Below are 19,476 nucleotides of genomic sequence, written 5' to 3' on the forward strand. Positions count from 1 at the left end.
GGCAAAAGGTGTAATTTAGAGATGCGATTATAGGGACTGGTATGTTGAGTAACTAGGGAATAGCCTTTGGCAATGAGGCAGCAGGTCTGATAAATCCAGTCTGTAAGATAACACAAAAACAACTTGCATTTATCAAGCAGGGAGGCAGTGGAATAGTGGTATTGTCACTGGACTAGTAATCCAGAGCCCAGGCTAATGCTCTGGGGACCTGGGTTCGAATCCCATCACAGCAGATGGTGAAATTTGAATTCATTTAATAAAAATCTGGAATTAAAAGCTAGTATGTAATGTAAAAACCCATCTGGTTCACTAATGTCCTTTAGAGAAGGAAATCTGCTGTCCTTACCTGATCTGGCCTACATGTGATTCCAGACCCACAGCAATGTGGTTGACTCTTAAGTGCCTTCTGAAATGGCCAAGGGCAATTAGGGATCTAGCTAGCGATACCTACATCCCACAAATAAATTTTACGGGCGGCGCAGTGGTTAGCACCGCAGCCTCACAGCTCCAGCGGTTCGGTTCTGGGTACTGCCTGTGCGGAGTTTGCAAGTTCTCCCTGTGACCGCATGGGTTTCCGCCGGGTGCTCCGGTTTCCTCCCACAGCCAAAGACTTGCAGGTTGATAGGTAAATTGGCCATTGTAAATTGCCCCTAGTGTAGGTAGGTGGTAGGAGAATTGAGGGAAGGTGGGGATGTGGTACGGAATATGGGGTTAATGTAGGATTAGTATAAATGGGTGGTTGTTGGTCAGCACAGACTCGGTGGGCTGAAGAGCCTGTTTCAGTGCTGTATCTCTCTATTTATAAAGCACCTTTAACAGAATAGAACATTACGAGGGGCTTCACAAGAGCATTAACAACAAAATTTGACACAGTCACATAAGGAAATATTAGGACAGATGACCAGAAGCTTGGCCAAAGAGGTAGTTTTTAAGGAGTGTCCTAAAAGAGGAGAGAGAGTTGGAGATATAGAGGAAAGGAATTTCAGACCAATGATGAAAAGAGTAGAAGAGAAGATAGATAATTTTTAAGAAGTGTTTACATGATGCCATGCTTGCGTTTAAAGGTTTTAAGAGGAAGATAACAGGAGGGGGAAATGTTCTGCTGCTTGAGGTCCTGGGAAAATATAAAATATTTGAATCATCACAAAATGGACAATCCCACATCTACTGTGTTACCCGATGATGAACATTCATTGAGAGTATACAAGAACACAAGAAATAGGAGCAGGAGTAGACCATTTGGCCCATCGAGCCTGCTCCGCCATTCAAAACGATCATGGCTGATCTTGGGATTCAATTCCACTTTCCGCCCACTCACCATATCCATTGATTCCCTGAGAAACCAAAATTCTGTCTATCCCAGCCTTAAATGTATTCAATGATGGAGCATCCACAACCCTCTGGGGTAGAGAATTCCAAAGATTCACAACCCTTTGAGTGAAGTAATTTCTCCTCATCTCAATGATCGGCCCCTTATCCTGAGGCTGTGCCCCCGTGTTTTAGATTCCCCGATCACCGGGAATATTCTCTGTGCCCACCCTATCCAGTCCCTTTAGAATCTTATTTGTTTCAATGATATCACCTCTCATTCTTCTAAACTCCAGAGAATACAGGTCCTATTTACTCAGCCTCTCATCATAGGACACCCCCTCATCCCAGGGACCAATTTAGTAAATCTTCACTGTACCGTCTCCAATGCAAGTATATCCAAAACTGCACACAGTATTCCAGATGTGGTCTCACCAAAACCCTGTACAATTGTAGCAATACTTTCTCATTCCTGTACTCCAATCCCCTTGCAATAAAGGCCAACATGTCATTTGCCTTCCTAGTTGTTGTACCTGCATGTTAACTTGCTGCATTCCTTGTATAAGCACACCCAAGTCCCTCTGAACAAGTTTCACACTTTTTAAAAAATATTCTGCTTTTCTATTCTTATGACCAAAGTGAATAACTTCACACTTCCCTACGTTATATTCCATCTGCCATCTAGTTGCCCGTTCACTTTACCTGTCTATATCTCTTTGCAGCCTCTCTGTGTTCTCCCCACAGCTTACCTTTCCACCTATCTTTGTATCATCAGCAAACTTAGATACATTACTGTCTCTTCATCCAAGTTATTAATATAGATTGCAAATAGCTGAGGCCCCAGCACTCCACTATTTACTGCCTGCCAACTTGAAAATGCCCCGTTTATGTCCATTCGTTGCTTCCTGTCTGTTAGCCAATCATCTATCTGGTATTACAAACTAAAGACATTCATTTGACTCCACGGTCAACTGCACCTTGTTGTAGGTTATGAAGAGTAATGGGGCTATTCTTCATCAGTGATAGAGAATTCCATAAAGAACAAAGGGATGTAAGGGCCATTCATACAAAGTTTAGGTATGAAAATGCAATTTCCTGACATTATTTGAAAGCCCAGGGGCTGATTGTGTAATTGTCAATACTTTGAATCATACTATGCAAGATTCTTCAGCTTTCTATGCACTAAACAACAAGATTCCAGAACTTGGCAATATTCTGCGATTGAAACAATTTGAAGGCTGATCTGAAAGTAATCAAACTAGTCTGCACATGTAAAATGAATGTAGTAAAGAATATTTTACATTGGTCGACTAAGGGGGAAAAGGCCTTCCTTATGAAACAAACGTAATAACGGAAAGGAAAAAAATCCCAATTTATACTGAGCAATAGTTTAGGCCAACAGTAAAGATGACACAATCAGACAGCTCTCACATGGTCCTCTATCTCAGTACTAATCTTATTCACTAAGGAGACATAACAATCTCATTAAGGATGAGGTATACCATATATGCTTGTGTTACCATCTCGTGCTTTAATCATCTCTATTCTTATTCCAATGTATAAGCAACTTCCTCTCACACAACAGTGTCTGAAAGTGCTATATAGTGCAAATTATTTTCCCCTATTATTATATTGGACTTTAATAATTTTTCTGCCTTTCCTGTTGATGTCAGAGTAAATTGATTATTTTTTTCCTCCATTGGGTTCGTGGAAGAGTTTTAGATATGACAGATCAGGGCTAGTTTGTGAACCAGTCAACTCACAGGAACAAATAGAAGGTGTTGCCACTTCAGTCCACAGAGACAGAGGCCACAGCTTGCGTTCCTCAAGATATCAGGAGATGTTGGAAAATAGAGTATCAGGACCTGGAGTCACAGCCTCAGTGTAACACAAATTACATTGCATCTTTAACTAAGAGATAGATTCAACAACAGTTTCAAAAAGAGATACAAGTATTGGCTGTGTCTCTAAAATTGATCAGCGTAATAAGTTAGGTATATAAATATCCTAGTACTAGAGAGATTCAAACTGAAAAGAATAGTTATATAAAAGCAAAATACTGCAGATGCTGGAAATCTGAAACACAAACAAGAAATGCTAGAAATACTCAGCAGGTCGGGCAGCATCTGTGGAGAGAGAAACAGAGTTAACCTTTCAGGTCAGTGACCCTTCTTCAAGTCAGTGACCTTAAATGTTAACTGTTTCTCTCTCCACAGATGCTGCCGGACCTGCTGAGTATTTCCAGCATTTCTTGTTTGTGAAAAGAATAGTTATTAGTTTTCATATAAATGTGGACTTTCTTATGTGAGGCTGTCCTTGGAACTCCTTGACTGATTCAGGAGAGGGTGCAGTCCTTCCATACTTAGTAATGAGTGCATCAACAAACAGCCACCACCAACCTTGATCTTAGGGACAACCTGAGCACTTAAAACAACAGACTCATCCAAATGGCCTACATTTATTACTGAAATTGGGCCTCGCTATTCTAGAGACATTATTTTCTCACATCATCTACAGAAATGAGACCATAACCTGGCAGAGTTAAGGACTGCCTCATAAAAATAGTCAATGTAAAAGAACGTTTACGGCAGTAACAGCTTTTGTCAACAACCTAAGTATTGTTTCAGTGCAGGCCTGCAATTCACTTACAAAACAAGTGCCCCGTCCTCTTGTTTTTTGAATATTGAATGAATTATTTTGGCATTTAATAAACCTTAGTGAATGATGCCTATCTAGTGCTCCTACTCATTAACGACATGCATGTTGACATTGGGCAAGGTGGACATTGGACTCCGTTACAATACCCTCTACAGTGAACAGCCTGCAGGCCATCACACAGGAAAGGGGCATTTTGACTTTGGGCAGTGGTTAAAAAGAAAGCTTATTGACGTCAACTGAAAATTGGGAGAGGTGAACAACAGGCAGCTGATCCGATATTGTCCATTTTACTACCACCCAAAATCATGAGTACCTCTGAAGAATGGTAAGGTACCAGAGAGTAGCCAGTACAGCCCACAGGAAGGGAGAAAAAGAGAAAATTGAAGCAAAAAACAGAAAAATTCAGGCTCATATTTATACTAATGGGTCCATTTAGGGCAGCTTATAGCATTCCTGACATTTACTATAGCTCAAATCTAGCAGATCATGAATAATGAGGTATTAAATGGATATTCCTTGATAAACAAATCAACAGATTAACATTTGGAAAGGTGAAGACGAAGGATACTTAATCTGCTTCCTCAGGTTATTTTCTGCAAGTATGCATTTAAAAGGAGAATTCCACTCATTAATACATTTAGCAGATCAAGCCTTCATTGAAATAAATGGGAACATCCAGGCTTTTTAAATATTAAATGGAGTGTTGCTTGCAGGGTAAATAAAGAGATCAGCCTCTGCCAAACATTTACGAACCCGAAACCAATTTATGATCTTTGAGTGTGGATTATTTTTGTGCAAATATGTATTCCACAATAAACTGATCAGCCAGTTTAATTAGAATTTAAAACAAAAATGCAAACACTATAAAACACAGGAAAATAGATATAATACTACCAGCAACCTTTAAAGACAAAATACATTGGGAACAGAGCTTTATTGCACCCCTCCTATCAGTTCTGATGAAGGGCCGCAGCCCGGACTAACCTGTTGGGTTGTTTAAAATACTGATTGACCTTTTGTGTGTATTTCAGATTTCCTTCTTTTCTTAAAAATCTCTTGCATGTGCAGAAAGGATTTGATATATTTTGCTGCATGCTTGTCTGGAGGTTGTAATTAGCAGGAGCCACATAAAGAGATCTGTCTTAAACAGATCAATTTACATATATATATATATAAAATATAAATCTCTGCTTTATATTTCCAGTAAGACAGAGGAGCACAGGTTCCAAGGCTTTTGGCATTTTAACTGGATGAGTTCCAGAAGTGGCAGCCAGTCAGATATTAAACACAGCTGTTTAGATGACCAATTATAGATCATTATTTGGAAAGGTGAGTCTGAGGGCAACCTGTGTCCTAACTCTGCCAGTGTTGCATGTTTTCAGCTTTCCATAGTCTTTATAAAAGATGAAAACAAATTTTAGAAAATATGCTCAGAGAAATATACAGAAATAATTTATGAATTCATAATCAATTGGGAATTACGTGGAATGTTGCAATCTGATTATAGTTTGCATCTGGATTCTCAAATGTACGACGCTAGGGCTTTAAAAGGTGCATTTTTTAGACAAAGGAATATTTATTTTAAAATTCATGTCTTATTTTCTGATCTTCTCACATAGAATCATACAGAAGCTGTGAACATGAGCAATGATTAAAGGACCCTGTAGTCCATTCCACCTGTTCCACACAATGGTGTGAATCACAATATATACACTCTCCACCTTGTCCAAAACCATGTGATTTTTGAAAGCGATGTAAAAGCAGGAAAAAAAATTTAATAAACTAAATATATGGAAAACTCCTCTACAACTCGCCTAAGTGACCAACACTAGTCCAGCAGATCACCGTGACCCTGATAATTCTATGTGGTACCTATCTCTGTCTCAACACTTTTATCTAGCTATGTCTCTGAAATGCACAAAATATCTAATTTTTCCAACATGGCATATCATTGCAGTTCTAACATTCCTTGCACTTGCAAAGAAACAATTTAAGGATCTCTCATCTACCTTCTTTAAGGAGGAGGGGATTACAGGACAGACTGAAAATCATAGCTGCTGTCCTGAATAAAGACAGTAAAATGTTACATTCCATGTTAGATGTACACAGGGTGAAACTACACAAAAGAAAACTAGACATACATTGAACTTAGATTTCAACAGATGAGGATAAGAGGGAGGAATGTACAGACATTAATGACTTTGAAAGTTGATATACAGTGAGACATGCTGCACATTTATCAGGTGTACACTTGAATAGCGCTCATTTCTAGAAAGGAGGAAAATGGCAGAGTTTGGAAAGTTTCTTGACACTAACCTGGTTTCTGATATGTGCAGATATACCAAAACGAAAGTCAGGGTCTGGAGTGCCCTCCAGTGGAGGACAATTGAAGAGACCAAAAGGTATTACACAAAGGTGGATGGTGCAGCCAATTAGCAAACTGTTCAGATTTTGGGTGAGGATAAATCACTTTAGAGGTCAGGAATACATTGCAAAGTTGAGCTATTTAATAGAAAATGACATATTTACAGAAGAAATAGATAATTTAGCACAAAACTTCAAATCTTACCAGTTTGCTTATCCTCGCTCGAGTGTACCGTATTCATAGAATCGTGGCATTTTACAGCATAAAGAAAGACTGGCATTTATATAGCGCCTTTCATCAGCTCAGGACGTCCTAATAGCCAATGATGTACTTTTGAAGTGCAGCGACTGTTGTAATGTAGGAAACGTGACAGCCAAATTGTGCACAGCGATAAAGCCTGGCTCGGGTATAAAATTAAAATCCAAACCCGACCCGAGCCCTTTAATTTTTTTTCGCGCCCAACCCGACACTAATCTCCTTCATCTGTTCCGGCAGCAGGCTATTCCTGCAGCTGGAGTTGTGGGGAATCATGGGTAAGCCTGATCCCGTGACTTTCCGGAAGCAGCACTGTCCAGCCTGACCGAATGCTGGACTCAGAATTCCGATCCAACTTGAACCCGAAACATGTAGTCGGGTCTTGTTGGGTAGCCAGGCTTTACACAGCAAGCTCCCACAAACAGCATTGTGATAATAGCCGGATAATCTGTTTTTGTGATGTTGATTGAGGGATAAATATTGACCAGGACACCGGGGAGAACTCCACTGCCCTGATCTTTCCCCATAACCCTACAATTTTATGGAATCATAAGGACAAGAGAGGTCATTGAGGCCCATTGTGTCTGTACCACTACTCATTTCACATCGGAGCTATCAGAGGCTATTTTCAACTTCACTATCTGGGTGGAAATCTGGGGGATCCGATCATCCGATTGTCATCTCATTGCAATCAGGCAGATCTACAGCAGGCTCTCCACCAGGTTACTGCCCAGTCAACGACATTGAAAATTACCCCCTTCTACTCCAATACCCTTTCCTTGCTTTATTCCTTGGATCCTTCATAAATGTTATGATGGATTCACCTTTAAAAGTTTCTTGTGACCCCAGGATTGGCGGTGGAGCTTTCAGTTGTCTTGGGTCCCACTCTTTGGGACTCCCTTCACAAACTCCTCTACTTCACCACTTCTCTTGATTGAACCCACCTTTTCAGCCCCCTCCTAATCTCTCCCTGGATGGTTTGCTGTTTATTTCCCAGTCTATTTCCGCTTGTGAAATACATTGGGTACTAAAAGCAATATATAAATGCAAGTTCTTGTTAATGTAACAATGCCTGTTCCTGTTGTATTTCACCCCACTGGAACCCTTTATCCATCCCTTTGTTACCTCTAGGCTGATTTTACTGTGCTTTATTTCCCAGTCTCCCAAGTTCCACTTTATCTGAATTCTATCTTGCCCAAACCTCTGTCAGCAGTAAGTTCTGTTCACCCATTCCCTCCTCATCCCCAGTGTTTGCCAAACTCCACTGACTCCCCATTGCATTGAATTCAAATTTTTCACAAGTCAATTTGTGACCTTGACCCACTAATGTCCCAGCCCCCACCGCTGGTCTTCTGCTGGTGGCCTTCTGTACATTTCCCACCATCCCTTTCACCTCTGGTCAAAGCCAATTCAGTCTGCAACTGACATCTGGATTTGTGCACTCACAGCATGGACTGCCAGATAGAGTTGAGGAGCATGACCTGATCTGTTTTTGCCTTCCTGACTTTGAGAGGCAGATGTCAATAGTAACACCACTATTGCTACCTGGGCTGAGGTCAACTAACTCAGTCCCGACCAGGCGTTTCTGATCCATGTGGTTCAGTGCCCCATTAGGCTGCACTCTTACCCATTGATATAAAGACTGTGCAACACTGCTAAAGGCTCCAAAAGCTTAGATGTAACATTCAAACAAAGTCTCCTCATTACTGCCACTAATTTCAACTCTTAACAGTTCCCACAGCTATCTGTCATGCTCCAATCCAGTGCTGGTTGATTGGTGTTGCTGAGTGTTGCATTTCTATCTCAGATTATTCACATTACTGATTATCCTAAAACCTTACATGTGGTGATATCAATGGAAGGAATTTTTAACTTTTTCAAGCACCAGAGAAAATATCAAAGCCACCTCAGTCACAGCCAAGGTCAATGACAGGAGGAGATTGGGGAAACTTTAAAGGTACGGAAGTCATTGGAATAGATGATGCACGTCTCGTCTACGTATTAGAGCAATATTTGAGATAGTGTCATTTAGATTGCTTTATAGAGTTATTCTGTGTTTAGATTTTATTTTCTATCCTCTTTCCCCCTCCACATCTCAGAATGTTAACAGTCAGGGAAACGAGATGGTCCAGTTACCGATTCCCCCATTCTATTCCATAATTAAGAAAAGCTATGGGTGTCTCACAGCAGTTCAGGAGAGGTATACCATCCCGTGCTCAGTTTATATCCTCATTCATAAACCAGGAAGTTCTAATTTCCAGTCTGCTCAGGTTTAAAATTGAAAGTAAAAGCAATGTAGACTGCTTGTGGAGTGGATTCTTCAGACTTGACCATTGATGAGCTACACCACAAATTAGTCATAGGTTACCTCTTTAGTAGCACTCCCTCAGTAGTGAATATCTGGAGCTATGATTAATAAGCAACTGGATTGATCCCAGTTGGGGAAAGATTAGAATGACAGTGATTCGGGACATTTACTTAATGGAAGTGAAATTAGACGCAAAATCTGACGTCAGTTTTTCAGCATAAACTATGCTGTATTTTTACTAAATCAAACACCAGGTAAAGCCAAACTCATTTTAACCAATGGTTTTAATGCCAGTTGGAGTCAGAACTCTATTTTAAGAAATAGCCTTACAATTGCAGTGTGCCTTTATGGCTGATAGTACACTGTTCGCAGTATAACTAAGATCTGCCAGTTGATCATGGCAGCACTTGTTGTGAGCCGGGTATCTGCAGTGTTGGTTGGCATCCGTCCATCTATGAAAGATGATGGACATGCAGCAAACTATCCATTTAGGTGGGGTGTCCTCTCTTGGTGCACCTTTGTTGATGGCTGTGAAGACCAATCATTGAGGTTATGCCACAAGTACTGCATGTGAAGATGCCAAGTGACGCTGTAAGTTATTGTTTTTGACCTTGGCGCCTGTTGCCAAGCTGCTGTAGCAACTGGTCATCGTGGTAATGCACACCAATCCACTGGATGTGGCGCCATTTCCCTCTTTCACCAGCTAGTGACTCCCAAGTGCAATAGTTGACATTTAGGGCTTCCATGTCACGCTTGCAAGCATCCATGAAGTGGAGCTTTGGGTGTCCCATTGGTTGGCTGGCCCCGGCATACAGAAGGTCCTTGGGTATGTGACCATCTTCCATCCTGTGGACGTGTCCGATCCACTGAAGCCGCCTCTGTTTGATTAGTGCCAGCACACTTGGGAGCTCTACCTTTGAGAGGACTGCCACATTTGTGATTTTGTCCTGCCAGGATACACCCATAATGTGCCGCAGACAGCGAAGTTGGAAATTATTGAGCTTCTTTTCCTGGTAGCTGTAAGTCGCCCATGTTTCACAGCCATACAGCAAGGTGCTGAGAACACAGGCCTTAAAAACCATCAGCTTGGTCCTAAGGGTCAGCTTGGTGTTATTCCATGCGCGTTTTGCAAGTTGGCCAAAGGTGGTAGCTGCTTTCCTTATGCATGTATCGAGCTCTGCATCAAGGGACAGATTGTCTGTCACCGTGGATCCAAGGTAGCAGAATTTGCTAACCACTTCCAGTAGGATGTTAGTTCGTGTGATCAGGGGCAGAGATGTAACACCTTGTTCCATGACCACGGTTTTTTTGATGCTTATAGTCAAGGGGAACAAGTTACAGACATGGGAGGGAGCTTGTTGGTCTATTATGACAATTCACACACACACACATATATAATTAATGTGTATATATAAAATATATATATCAGAGTATAGCTGTGACTTTGGAGCTTTAAGTATTCCATATGTGTATATTTTTGATATATATTGTGTGTATATATACATATATATATGTGTCTATGTGTATAATATATATATAATTGTCATTGCAGACTTTGACAAGCTAACCAATAAACCAGAGTACTCGATAGAATACATTATATCCCCAGGAGCTTTCGATCATAAGAAACCCTTCATTTATTCTGTTTGATACAAAATAGACCAGTAAACCAAGTAATGAGATAAATGCCTGCAGATTAATAAATGCAGGTAACTGTTGAGAAAGAAGGGCGAGTTGGATGCTCTGGTTGTGTTTTTTTTTGCATGGAGTGAGACACTCAATAATTAAATATAAGTACTCCACCCCCGCCCCCATCTCCACACTTCCACCCTAAACCTAGTTCTGAATTAATTTCCTCAAGAATATGTTAGAAAGGAATGGTGGGTGGCAAAATGATCCAAAGACGCAGAAATCACTTTATAATTGAGTCAGGCCAGGTTTGATGGACACTGAGGAAGCATCCTTCACTACTGATCAGAGGGATATATTATTTTATTGTTATCTTCCTATTGCTTTCCTCCTCACCAAAGGCAAAGCCCAACTGCTTCAGTCTTCCATAGAAACCTACAGTGTCCCCATCACAAATGAATTTGCCATTTGAATGAGTCAAGTTTTGGCTCCACTGCTACCCAGAAGACCATTCCAGGGATTAATCATATTGTGAAGCAGTGATTCCAGATATTGGTCCTGAACTTGCTTTATATCTGTTTATAGCTAAGTCCCTTTGTAGTGCTATTGTGAAAGAAGTTTTTAACAGCTTTGTGGTGTTTACCCTCATCATTTACTGATTCCAAAAGGAGTTAAAGCAGCACACTGTGGAAAAATTTATATTCCGCTTTTCTATTTTTTTTTGCTTAATCCTTCAAATCCATGAATCATTTCTCATCTTTCTGTCACTTCTATTTCAATCGTTTCACCAAATATTTTCACAAATTCATGAAATTTGTTTTGTCACGCATGTAAAAGGCAGATTTGCTAATTGAGAAATTTAAATATTGCTCTGAAATTAAATATTGAATGATTGTTAACAAAGTAAGTTTTTTCACTTCTGTTCCCGAAATTGTTTCCTCCCCTTCAAGCAGTTTTATCTTGAAGTTTGCGTTGACGTGTTTGTTGCTTTGAATTTTCCTCCTCTTCCACCCCCGCTCCCCCACTCCGCCCCCAACACTTTCATTCCAGACTGTGAATGCTACGGGCACTCCAACCGCTGCAGTTACATCGACTATCTGAAGATTGTGACTTGCGTGAGCTGCAAACACAACACCAGGGGGCAGCACTGCCAACACTGCCGACTGGGCTACTACCGCAATGCTTCAGCAGAACTGGATGATGAGAACGTCTGTATTGGTCAGTATGATCAACCTTTAACTCCAGGCAGGTTGTACAGATTTCTTTTAACAGTCACTCGCCAGCTTTCAGCTCGGGTTACCAACCAACAACCCTTAGCAAAGATCTCCAATTTATTCTGGATTTTAAACAGGAGATTTCAAGTAGATTCTTCCTCTCCAGAAGGTGCCACTGCAAATTAGCTGCGGAGAGAACAATCTGGGATTAGATTCCAGGGAATCTCTCCTCTCAGTTCTGACATTTTTTTTGTTTTGAATTTGGCAGAATACTTGGTATAAAAATGGGTCAGTCAGCAGCTGTGGAGAGAACAGGTGAGTTAAACTTTCAGGTGTGGACCCTTCATCAAAACTGTAAGTATGAAAGATGAATAAACAGCATTTTAAACAGGAACTGAAGTAGTGGAGGGGATAGACCTTCTGATGAAGGACCCACACCTGAAATGTCTTGTGCAGCTCCCAGCATTTTCTGTTTTTTGTGTCAGATTTCCAGCCTCTGCCCCTTTTCTTTTGGAATATGATGTGCTGTTTCTTGTGCTTCATTTGTCATCCTGCTGGAGATAAATCGGGTGGGGGAGGAGCAAAGTAATCAATTTATAAATAATAAAATAAAAGCAAAATATCGAACTGCAAATATTAAACACTTGTTTCTTTGACTGGCCACGGGTAAGATGGAAGGCAGTGCTTCTGCTACAAAGTTCTGGCACTGCCTCAGAAATCAGGGTGACATTTTGATTATTTATTTTTAAAAATACATTTTCCCTCTTGCAAGAAAATAAAAATTATACCGTGAGGCAGGATGAAAACCTACTGAAATGGACAGTTTTTTTTTGACACAAACACAGCGAGCTATTCAGAAAGGAGTGTAATTGAAAAGACGCTATTTAGGCTAAGCGTTATACCGGTTATATGCAATTATGTAATTGTAAATGGTTCCTTCCTCTCCCTTTCAAAATCCATCCTTTGCCCCTTTTGTCCTTGGAAACTGTTGCCCCATCTCCAACCTTCCTCTGTTCCCTAAAGCTCCTGAACATGTCATCTCCCAAATCCATGCCGCTGGTCAGGCCAAAGTTCTGAATTACTTTCTCTATGACTGTATCCTTCCTCATCCCCTCTACAACCTTGAACACATTCGATTGCACCATTCCCCACTGTTCAGCTCGGTGGGATTTCCCTTGTTTGGTTCCACTCATAACTATCCGACCACAGTCAAATCACCTCTAACAATGGTTTCTCTTCCCACTTCCACATTGATCCCAAGGATCCATACCGAGCTCCCTCCTCTTCATCTACATGTTGCCCCTTGGCAACTTCACCATAGCATTAGGTCAGCTTCCACATGTACGCTGATGAGACCCAGCTCTACTGTTCCACCACCTCTCGAGCTGTCCAATATCTCTGTGCTATCAGACTCCTTGTCTGACATCCAGTGCTCAATAAGGCAGAATTTCCTCCAGTTAAGCACTGGGAGGACTGAAGCCATAGTTTTCAGACTTTGCCATAAACTTTGTACCTTTGCCACTGACCTTGTCCCCCCTCCCTGGCCAGAACCAGAATATTCACATTCATAATCGAGCATCAGCTAAATTTCTAACCCCATGTCGTCTCCATCACAAAGACGTCTACCCCCATAGCATAACTTACTTTGCTTAGACCTCAACCCATCTGCTACTGAAATGCTCATAGTTGACTTTGTGAACTCCAGACTCGACTATGTCAGTGCTCACATGACCACACACCCCGCTGGGCTCTTTCTTACTTTTGGATACTGCAGAATCTAGACTGGTACTGTTTGTTTAATCTTCACAAACTTCTTTTTTAGACTCGACTCTCCCCACATGTCACTAACCTTCAGCCAAGACAGCAAATGAGCTTGGTCACAAATTCCTTCACCATTCCTTCCCATGAGGTGCAAATAATGCTTTAATTACTTTGGCAAGAAAAGCCCTGAATATGATTTTCCTCCTGAAGGTGCTCCACCCAGTGCTCCAGCGGAGAAAATCAGGTCTCACTTTCACGAGAGAGTGGACTGATAGGCTGACCTTCATCCCCACACAGCTGATAGACAGGGAACATTGCCTACTCCTCCATGAGCTCTTTATTAAAGGGAGTATTGAAATTTTTAATACTTACTGCCAAGTGCTGGAGTGATACGTTCATTTGACTTCAACTGAAAGGTTGTGAGTTTGAATCCCAAGGATCCCTGCCACTCAGACTCATCACTGTCCTCAGTTAATGGGGTTTTGGCTTTTTCGGTTAGGGTGATAGAGAGGGACTAGAATCTGGTGTGATAATTCTTCTTCTGTCAGCAGCAACACAGACTACATGAAGCAATAAATGAGCAATAAAAGAAGAGGGTGCTAAAATAGCAAGATGAAGACAATTAACTGGATGACAGAACATCTCTTCTATAGATTAATGAAGAACAGTCCTGCGAGCACAGGAGGCCACAACATGTTCTACATGTGTTAAGGCTTTTTCGATATAGTAATAAACTAACAAAATTTACTGTACCGGGAACAGTTTGTGAAATTTAGGATGAAGGCATGTCAGGAACAGGTGAATGTAGAGACCCTGCTATCTTGTTGCTCACCAGAATGTAAAAATATTGCATTTATTTTAGAGTGTAACTGCAACCAACTTGGATCAAGACATGACCGCTGCAATGAGACGGGGCATTGCGAGTGTAAACCAGGATCCACAGGCCCCAAGTGTGAGGATTGTAAGCCAGGACACTATTGGAGACAGGGCTGTTTTCGTAAGTATACATACGACATTACCAGTGAGTTTAAAGAGTTACAACAGACCATTAGCACTAATCTCATTATAGTAAAGATCTTGTTCAAAATTCTGAAAGTGCCATCAACAATGTCCAATAGCGAAACTCAGTGAAGTTAGCCAAGGAGCCCCGCCAGTGACCAGTTAATGAATAATGAAAAAGGGCCCGAGAATGGCTGGTGGCATCGGGTGCCTCGGGGAAAGGGCAGAAATTACCAACTGAACATTAATTTGATGCAAAATACTGTGAATGCTGGAAATCTGAAATAAAAACAGGAAATGTTGGAAATACTCTGCAGTTCGGGCAGCATCCGTGATGAATCAAATTTAATGTTTCAGATTGATGACCTTCCAATCAATTCTGACCTGAAACGTTAACTCTAACCTGAGGCATTTGCTCCATCAAAAGTGCCCAAATAATTACCTAGGAAATAAGAGGGAGAAAATGTACTTAGGACCTTGGAGGGACATTGTGGGTGCATTTGCACACCAACTTTAAAAAGGTAGCAAATCAGCTTCTGTAGAGTTGCACTGGAAACACAAAGGCAGTTAGGCTTCAATCCCAGTTGTCAATGGAACTGGAAAATAAGACTGCATTCCCCCCCCCCCCCCCCCCAATCACCCGCTGCTGAACTCCAGATCCCTGACTGCAGTGTAGACCCACATGCTTCTCTCCTATTGTAGCCAACAACATCATGATGCCAGACCAGAAGGTCTTGAAAAAAGGTTTCAGAAAGAGGAAACAAGTGTTTGCGAAATGAGAGAGTTGCATTTAGGAGATTGCCTTTCACAGTCACAGGATTCCCCAAAGTGCTTTATAACCAATGAAGTGTAGTCACTGTTGCAGGAAATGCGGCAAAGTCCCACAAATAAATGAACAGATCATCTGTTTTAGGTAATAAAAGCAAAATACTGCAGATGCTGGAAATCTGAAATAAAAACAAGAAATGCTGGAAATACTCAGCAGATCTGGCAGCAGATGTGGAGAGAGAAGCAGAGTTAACGTTTCAGGTCAGTGACCCTTCATCAGAACCCTGTTTTATGTGATGGTTGACAGATAAATATTGGTCAGGACACCTGGGAAAACTCCCCTGCTCTTCTTCCAATAATGTCATGGGATCTTTAAAGTTTACATGAGAGGGACCTCGGTTAAATGTCACCCCCGAAAGGCAGTATTGCACTGAGTGCCAGTCTGGAAAATAGCGAATGTAACTCCTTTATTCAAAAAAGGAGGGAAACATAAAACAGAAAATTACAGGCCAGTTAGCTTAACATCTGTTTTAGGGAAAATGTTAGAAGCTATTATTAAAGATGCTATAGCAGGGCATTTAGAAAAATTCAAGGTAATCAGGCAGAGTCAACATGGTTTTGTGAAAAGGAAATCACGTTTAACCAACTTATTGGAGTTCTTTGAAGAAGTAACATGTGCTGTGGATAAAGGGGAATCATTGGATGTATTGTGAAAATTTCCAGAAGGCATTTGATAAGGTGACACATCAAAGGTTATTGCAGAAATAAAAGCTCATGGTGTAAGGGGGTAACATATTGGCATGGATAGAAGATTAGCTAGCTAATTGGTTGGCAAGATCAGTGCTGGGGCCTCAGCTTTTTACAATTTATATAAATGACTTCGATGAAGGGACCGAAGGTATGGTTGCTAAATTTGCTGATGACACAAAGACAGGTAGGAAAGTAAGTTGTGAAGAGGACATAAGGAGGCTACAAAGGGATATAGCTAGGTTAAGTAAGTGGGCAAAGTTCTGGCAAATGGAGCATAATGTGGGAAAATGTGAATTGTCCATTTTGGCAGGAAGAATAAAAAAGAAGCATATTATTTAAATGGTGAGAGATTGCAGAGCTCCGAGATGCAGAGGTTGCCTCGTGCATGAATTGCAAAAGGTTCGTACGCAGGTACAGCAAGTAATCAGGAAAATTAATAGAATGTTATCGTTTATTGCGAGGGGAATTGAACACAAAAGTAGGGAGGTTATGCTTCAGTTATACAGGGCATTGATGAGACCACATCTGGAGTACTGAGTACAGTATTAGTCTCCTTATTTAAGGAAGGATGTAAATGCGCTGGAAGCAGTTCAGAGAAAGTTTACTAGACTAATGCCTGGAATGGGTGTGTTGCCTTATGAGGAAAGATTGGACAGGCTAGACTTGTATCTGCTGGAGTTCTAGAGTAAGAGGCAATTTGATTAAAACATATAAGATTCTGAGGGGTCTTGACAAGGTGGATGTGGAAAGGATGTTTCCCCTTGTGGGAGAATCTAGAACGAGGGATCACTATTTAAAATTAAGGGGTCGCCCATTTAAGACAGAAATGAGGAGAAATCTTTTCTCTCAGAGGGTCTTGAGACTTTGGAACTCTCTTCCTCAAAAGGCAGTGGAAGCAGAGTCCTTGAATATTTTTAAGGCAGAGGTAGATAGATTTTTGATAAGCAAGGAGATGAAAGGTTATTGTATGTTCATATGAATAATGTGCTAAAGTCTCCGGAATGGCACTTGAACCAGCTTCTGACTCAGAGGCAAAAGCCCACTGTGTAAAAGTGATGAAGTTATTGCTTCACAGTTATCTTATCTAATAGCTCCTGATTAAAGGCACTGCCAAGTTTTAGATGCAGGTGATGTCGATTACATCATGGACAGGATCCTTTGACTGTAGGGTGGATACAGGGTCAATCTTTCTGAATTTCAAAGGAGAGTGGCACATGTGTGAGATGTGTGCTGCGATATTTAGTGCAGCGGCTTATTTACATGGCTGGGGCGGTCCAACCACCCCCGATGACGTGGAGGGGGCGGGCGCTCCGTCTCCGGTAACAGCGTCTGGCGTGCGCAGGCGCCGGTGCCATTTGTAAAGGGATTAGAGCCCTTCTTGACATTTTTAATTTTTAAAACAAGTGTATTTTAAAATATTAAAAATAATTGCAGAAATCCTCCCAGCCCCTCTCTCATTCCCCCCCCCCCCCCCCGCAACAGGAGTCTGACATAGCATTCTGCCCTCTGCACCCCGCCAAAATACTTACCTTGAGTATCTGACCTTTCCCTCCCTCAAAGTTCAGAAACATTTGCCTCTACCCCTTCCCATCACCCCTTAACCAATCAGGTAAGTTTCCCACCCCCCCCCCCCCCTTGAAATACTTAACTCCTGCCCCCTCCCCACCAGTGTCCTGCATCAGATCTCCATTTGGAGATCGGACAGTGCCACTGACAATAATATGGACGTGGGACGGCCGGTGCGGCAAGATAAGTAAGTGATTTTGGTAAATTAACATATTGTAATGATGGTCCCGTCGCCAAGTGGCTGGGGGGCTGCCACGAGGCCTCGCCACCAGTAGTATTGGGCAGGGCCTTCCTGGTGTGGGGGCCCATGGCGGGCTTCTCCCAGAGGTATTTTGCGGCCCCGCCCCCGCCAACTGGTAAAATCTTCGCATAATATTCTGAGCAACCCCAGCTTAACAATTAGATCTCTAAGACTTTTTAAAAAAAAAAGTGCTGGTAATACACAGCAAGTTCGAATTTCCTGTTTTTTGCTTTTAGATGTTAGGACTTACCATTTTATTCATTTATCGTTCTTTGATTCTATTCCCTGCAGCAAACATTTGTGACAACGAACTTCTGATGTGTCAGAACGGCGGGACCTGCCAGCAGAACCAGCGCTGTATCTGCCCCAAAGGACACACCGGCGTCCTCTGTGAGTCCGGCAGCTGCGACCCGGCCGGTGGGAAGTGCAACGCGGCCTCCACCTCGTTCCTCGGCCCGTGGACGCTGCTGGCGGCTGCACTGACATCGCTGCTGGCGGCTTCGTGCGAATAATGAACGGGCAGCTGGGAAACTGCAGAGCCGGGTGTATAACCTGCCCCAGGTGCTTCAGGAACGGGAGGCTCTTCCGATGACACCGTGTGGCCGCATGGCGTCCCAGTGGAAGTGTCACTTTCTAAGTTCCATGTATCTGAAAAGGTGATAAAGAGGAGACTGTATAAGTTGACACGTGTTGTACCGTATCCCACAGTGAACGTTACTCATAATCAGTTTAGGGAGGGGAGGGGAGGGGAGGGGTGGGGGGGAAGAGACATTCTAGGGAGCAATACCATCACTAAAGAACATTTAGGAACTATTGTGGCAAGTAACTACAAATTGGACTGTTCAAATTCTACTGCATAATCCAACATCATCTATTGCCTAGATGTACTGATGCCTAAAACACTAGTGGCTGCATTTTTTTATTTGCAAAATACCGGGAGAAAAGTTGGTTCAGTTTGCATTCAGCATGATTTTCAAAGGGAGGAGGGCTGGTATTCAACATGACGAGTAGTATTATTCCACCAGATTCAATACTTCTTTTGTAGAAATGGTTATTTTTGCTCTATTTAAATGTTAACATATTATAAACATTTTATTATAAGTGACAACACACAGTAAAGTGACTTGTTACATCATTGCTCTGGCATTCTTCATATTATTTTCCTACATAGTTTTTTTTTCTGGCACATGGTTAACAGGACTTGACCCATGATCAAGAGGCGCAAGCAAGCTAAAGAATTAGGAGAGGTGGGATCATCAGGAGCAATTCCAGGATTTGGGAAAAGGGCTGGAGGTGGTGAATGGCACTGACTACTAGCAGCTGGCCCGAGTGCATAATCAGCCCGCGGTGATTCAGTGACCAAATATTCTTCTGATAACACCTGCCACCCAGAGAGCAGAGTCACTCCCTGTGCCGGAGGGGCGAACAATCCCACACTTTCCAAATAGTGTTATTGGGTATTGATCAGGAGCACGGGCCAGCGGCACATTCCCAATCTGAATCGTTTCTCCTTCTGTACATTATTTCATATACAGACGCGCTCCAGACGATGCTATACTGGAAGAGCACTATTAATCTTTTCCACATTATATGGGATCTGGTTGAATTCGGGGAGATTTAGCCAAGTTGTTTTTTTGCTACACTCCATGTCTCC

The 19,476-nt window shown here is 41.9% G+C and overlaps 1 protein-coding gene across 1 annotated transcript in view; it reads left to right on the plus strand.

Annotated features, from left to right (window-relative positions):
* Positions 1-18,552, plus strand: part of ntng2a (netrin g2a) — an 86,289-nt gene extending 67,737 nt beyond the window's left edge. The window contains exons 5-7 of the mRNA XM_068011857.1: positions 11,574-11,741; positions 14,361-14,495; positions 18,114-18,552. Of these exons, the coding sequence (XP_067867958.1) occupies positions 11,574-11,741; positions 14,361-14,495; positions 18,114-18,334 (524 nt within the window). The 3' untranslated portion in view covers positions 18,335-18,552. The remainder of the gene's footprint in view (positions 1-11,573; positions 11,742-14,360; positions 14,496-18,113) is intronic.
* Positions 18,553-19,476: the final 924 nt, after the last annotated feature.

This window comes from Heterodontus francisci, chromosome 32 (assembly GCF_036365525.1).
Source record: "Heterodontus francisci isolate sHetFra1 chromosome 32, sHetFra1.hap1, whole genome shotgun sequence".
NCBI lineage: Eukaryota > Metazoa > Chordata > Chondrichthyes > Heterodontiformes > Heterodontidae > Heterodontus > Heterodontus francisci.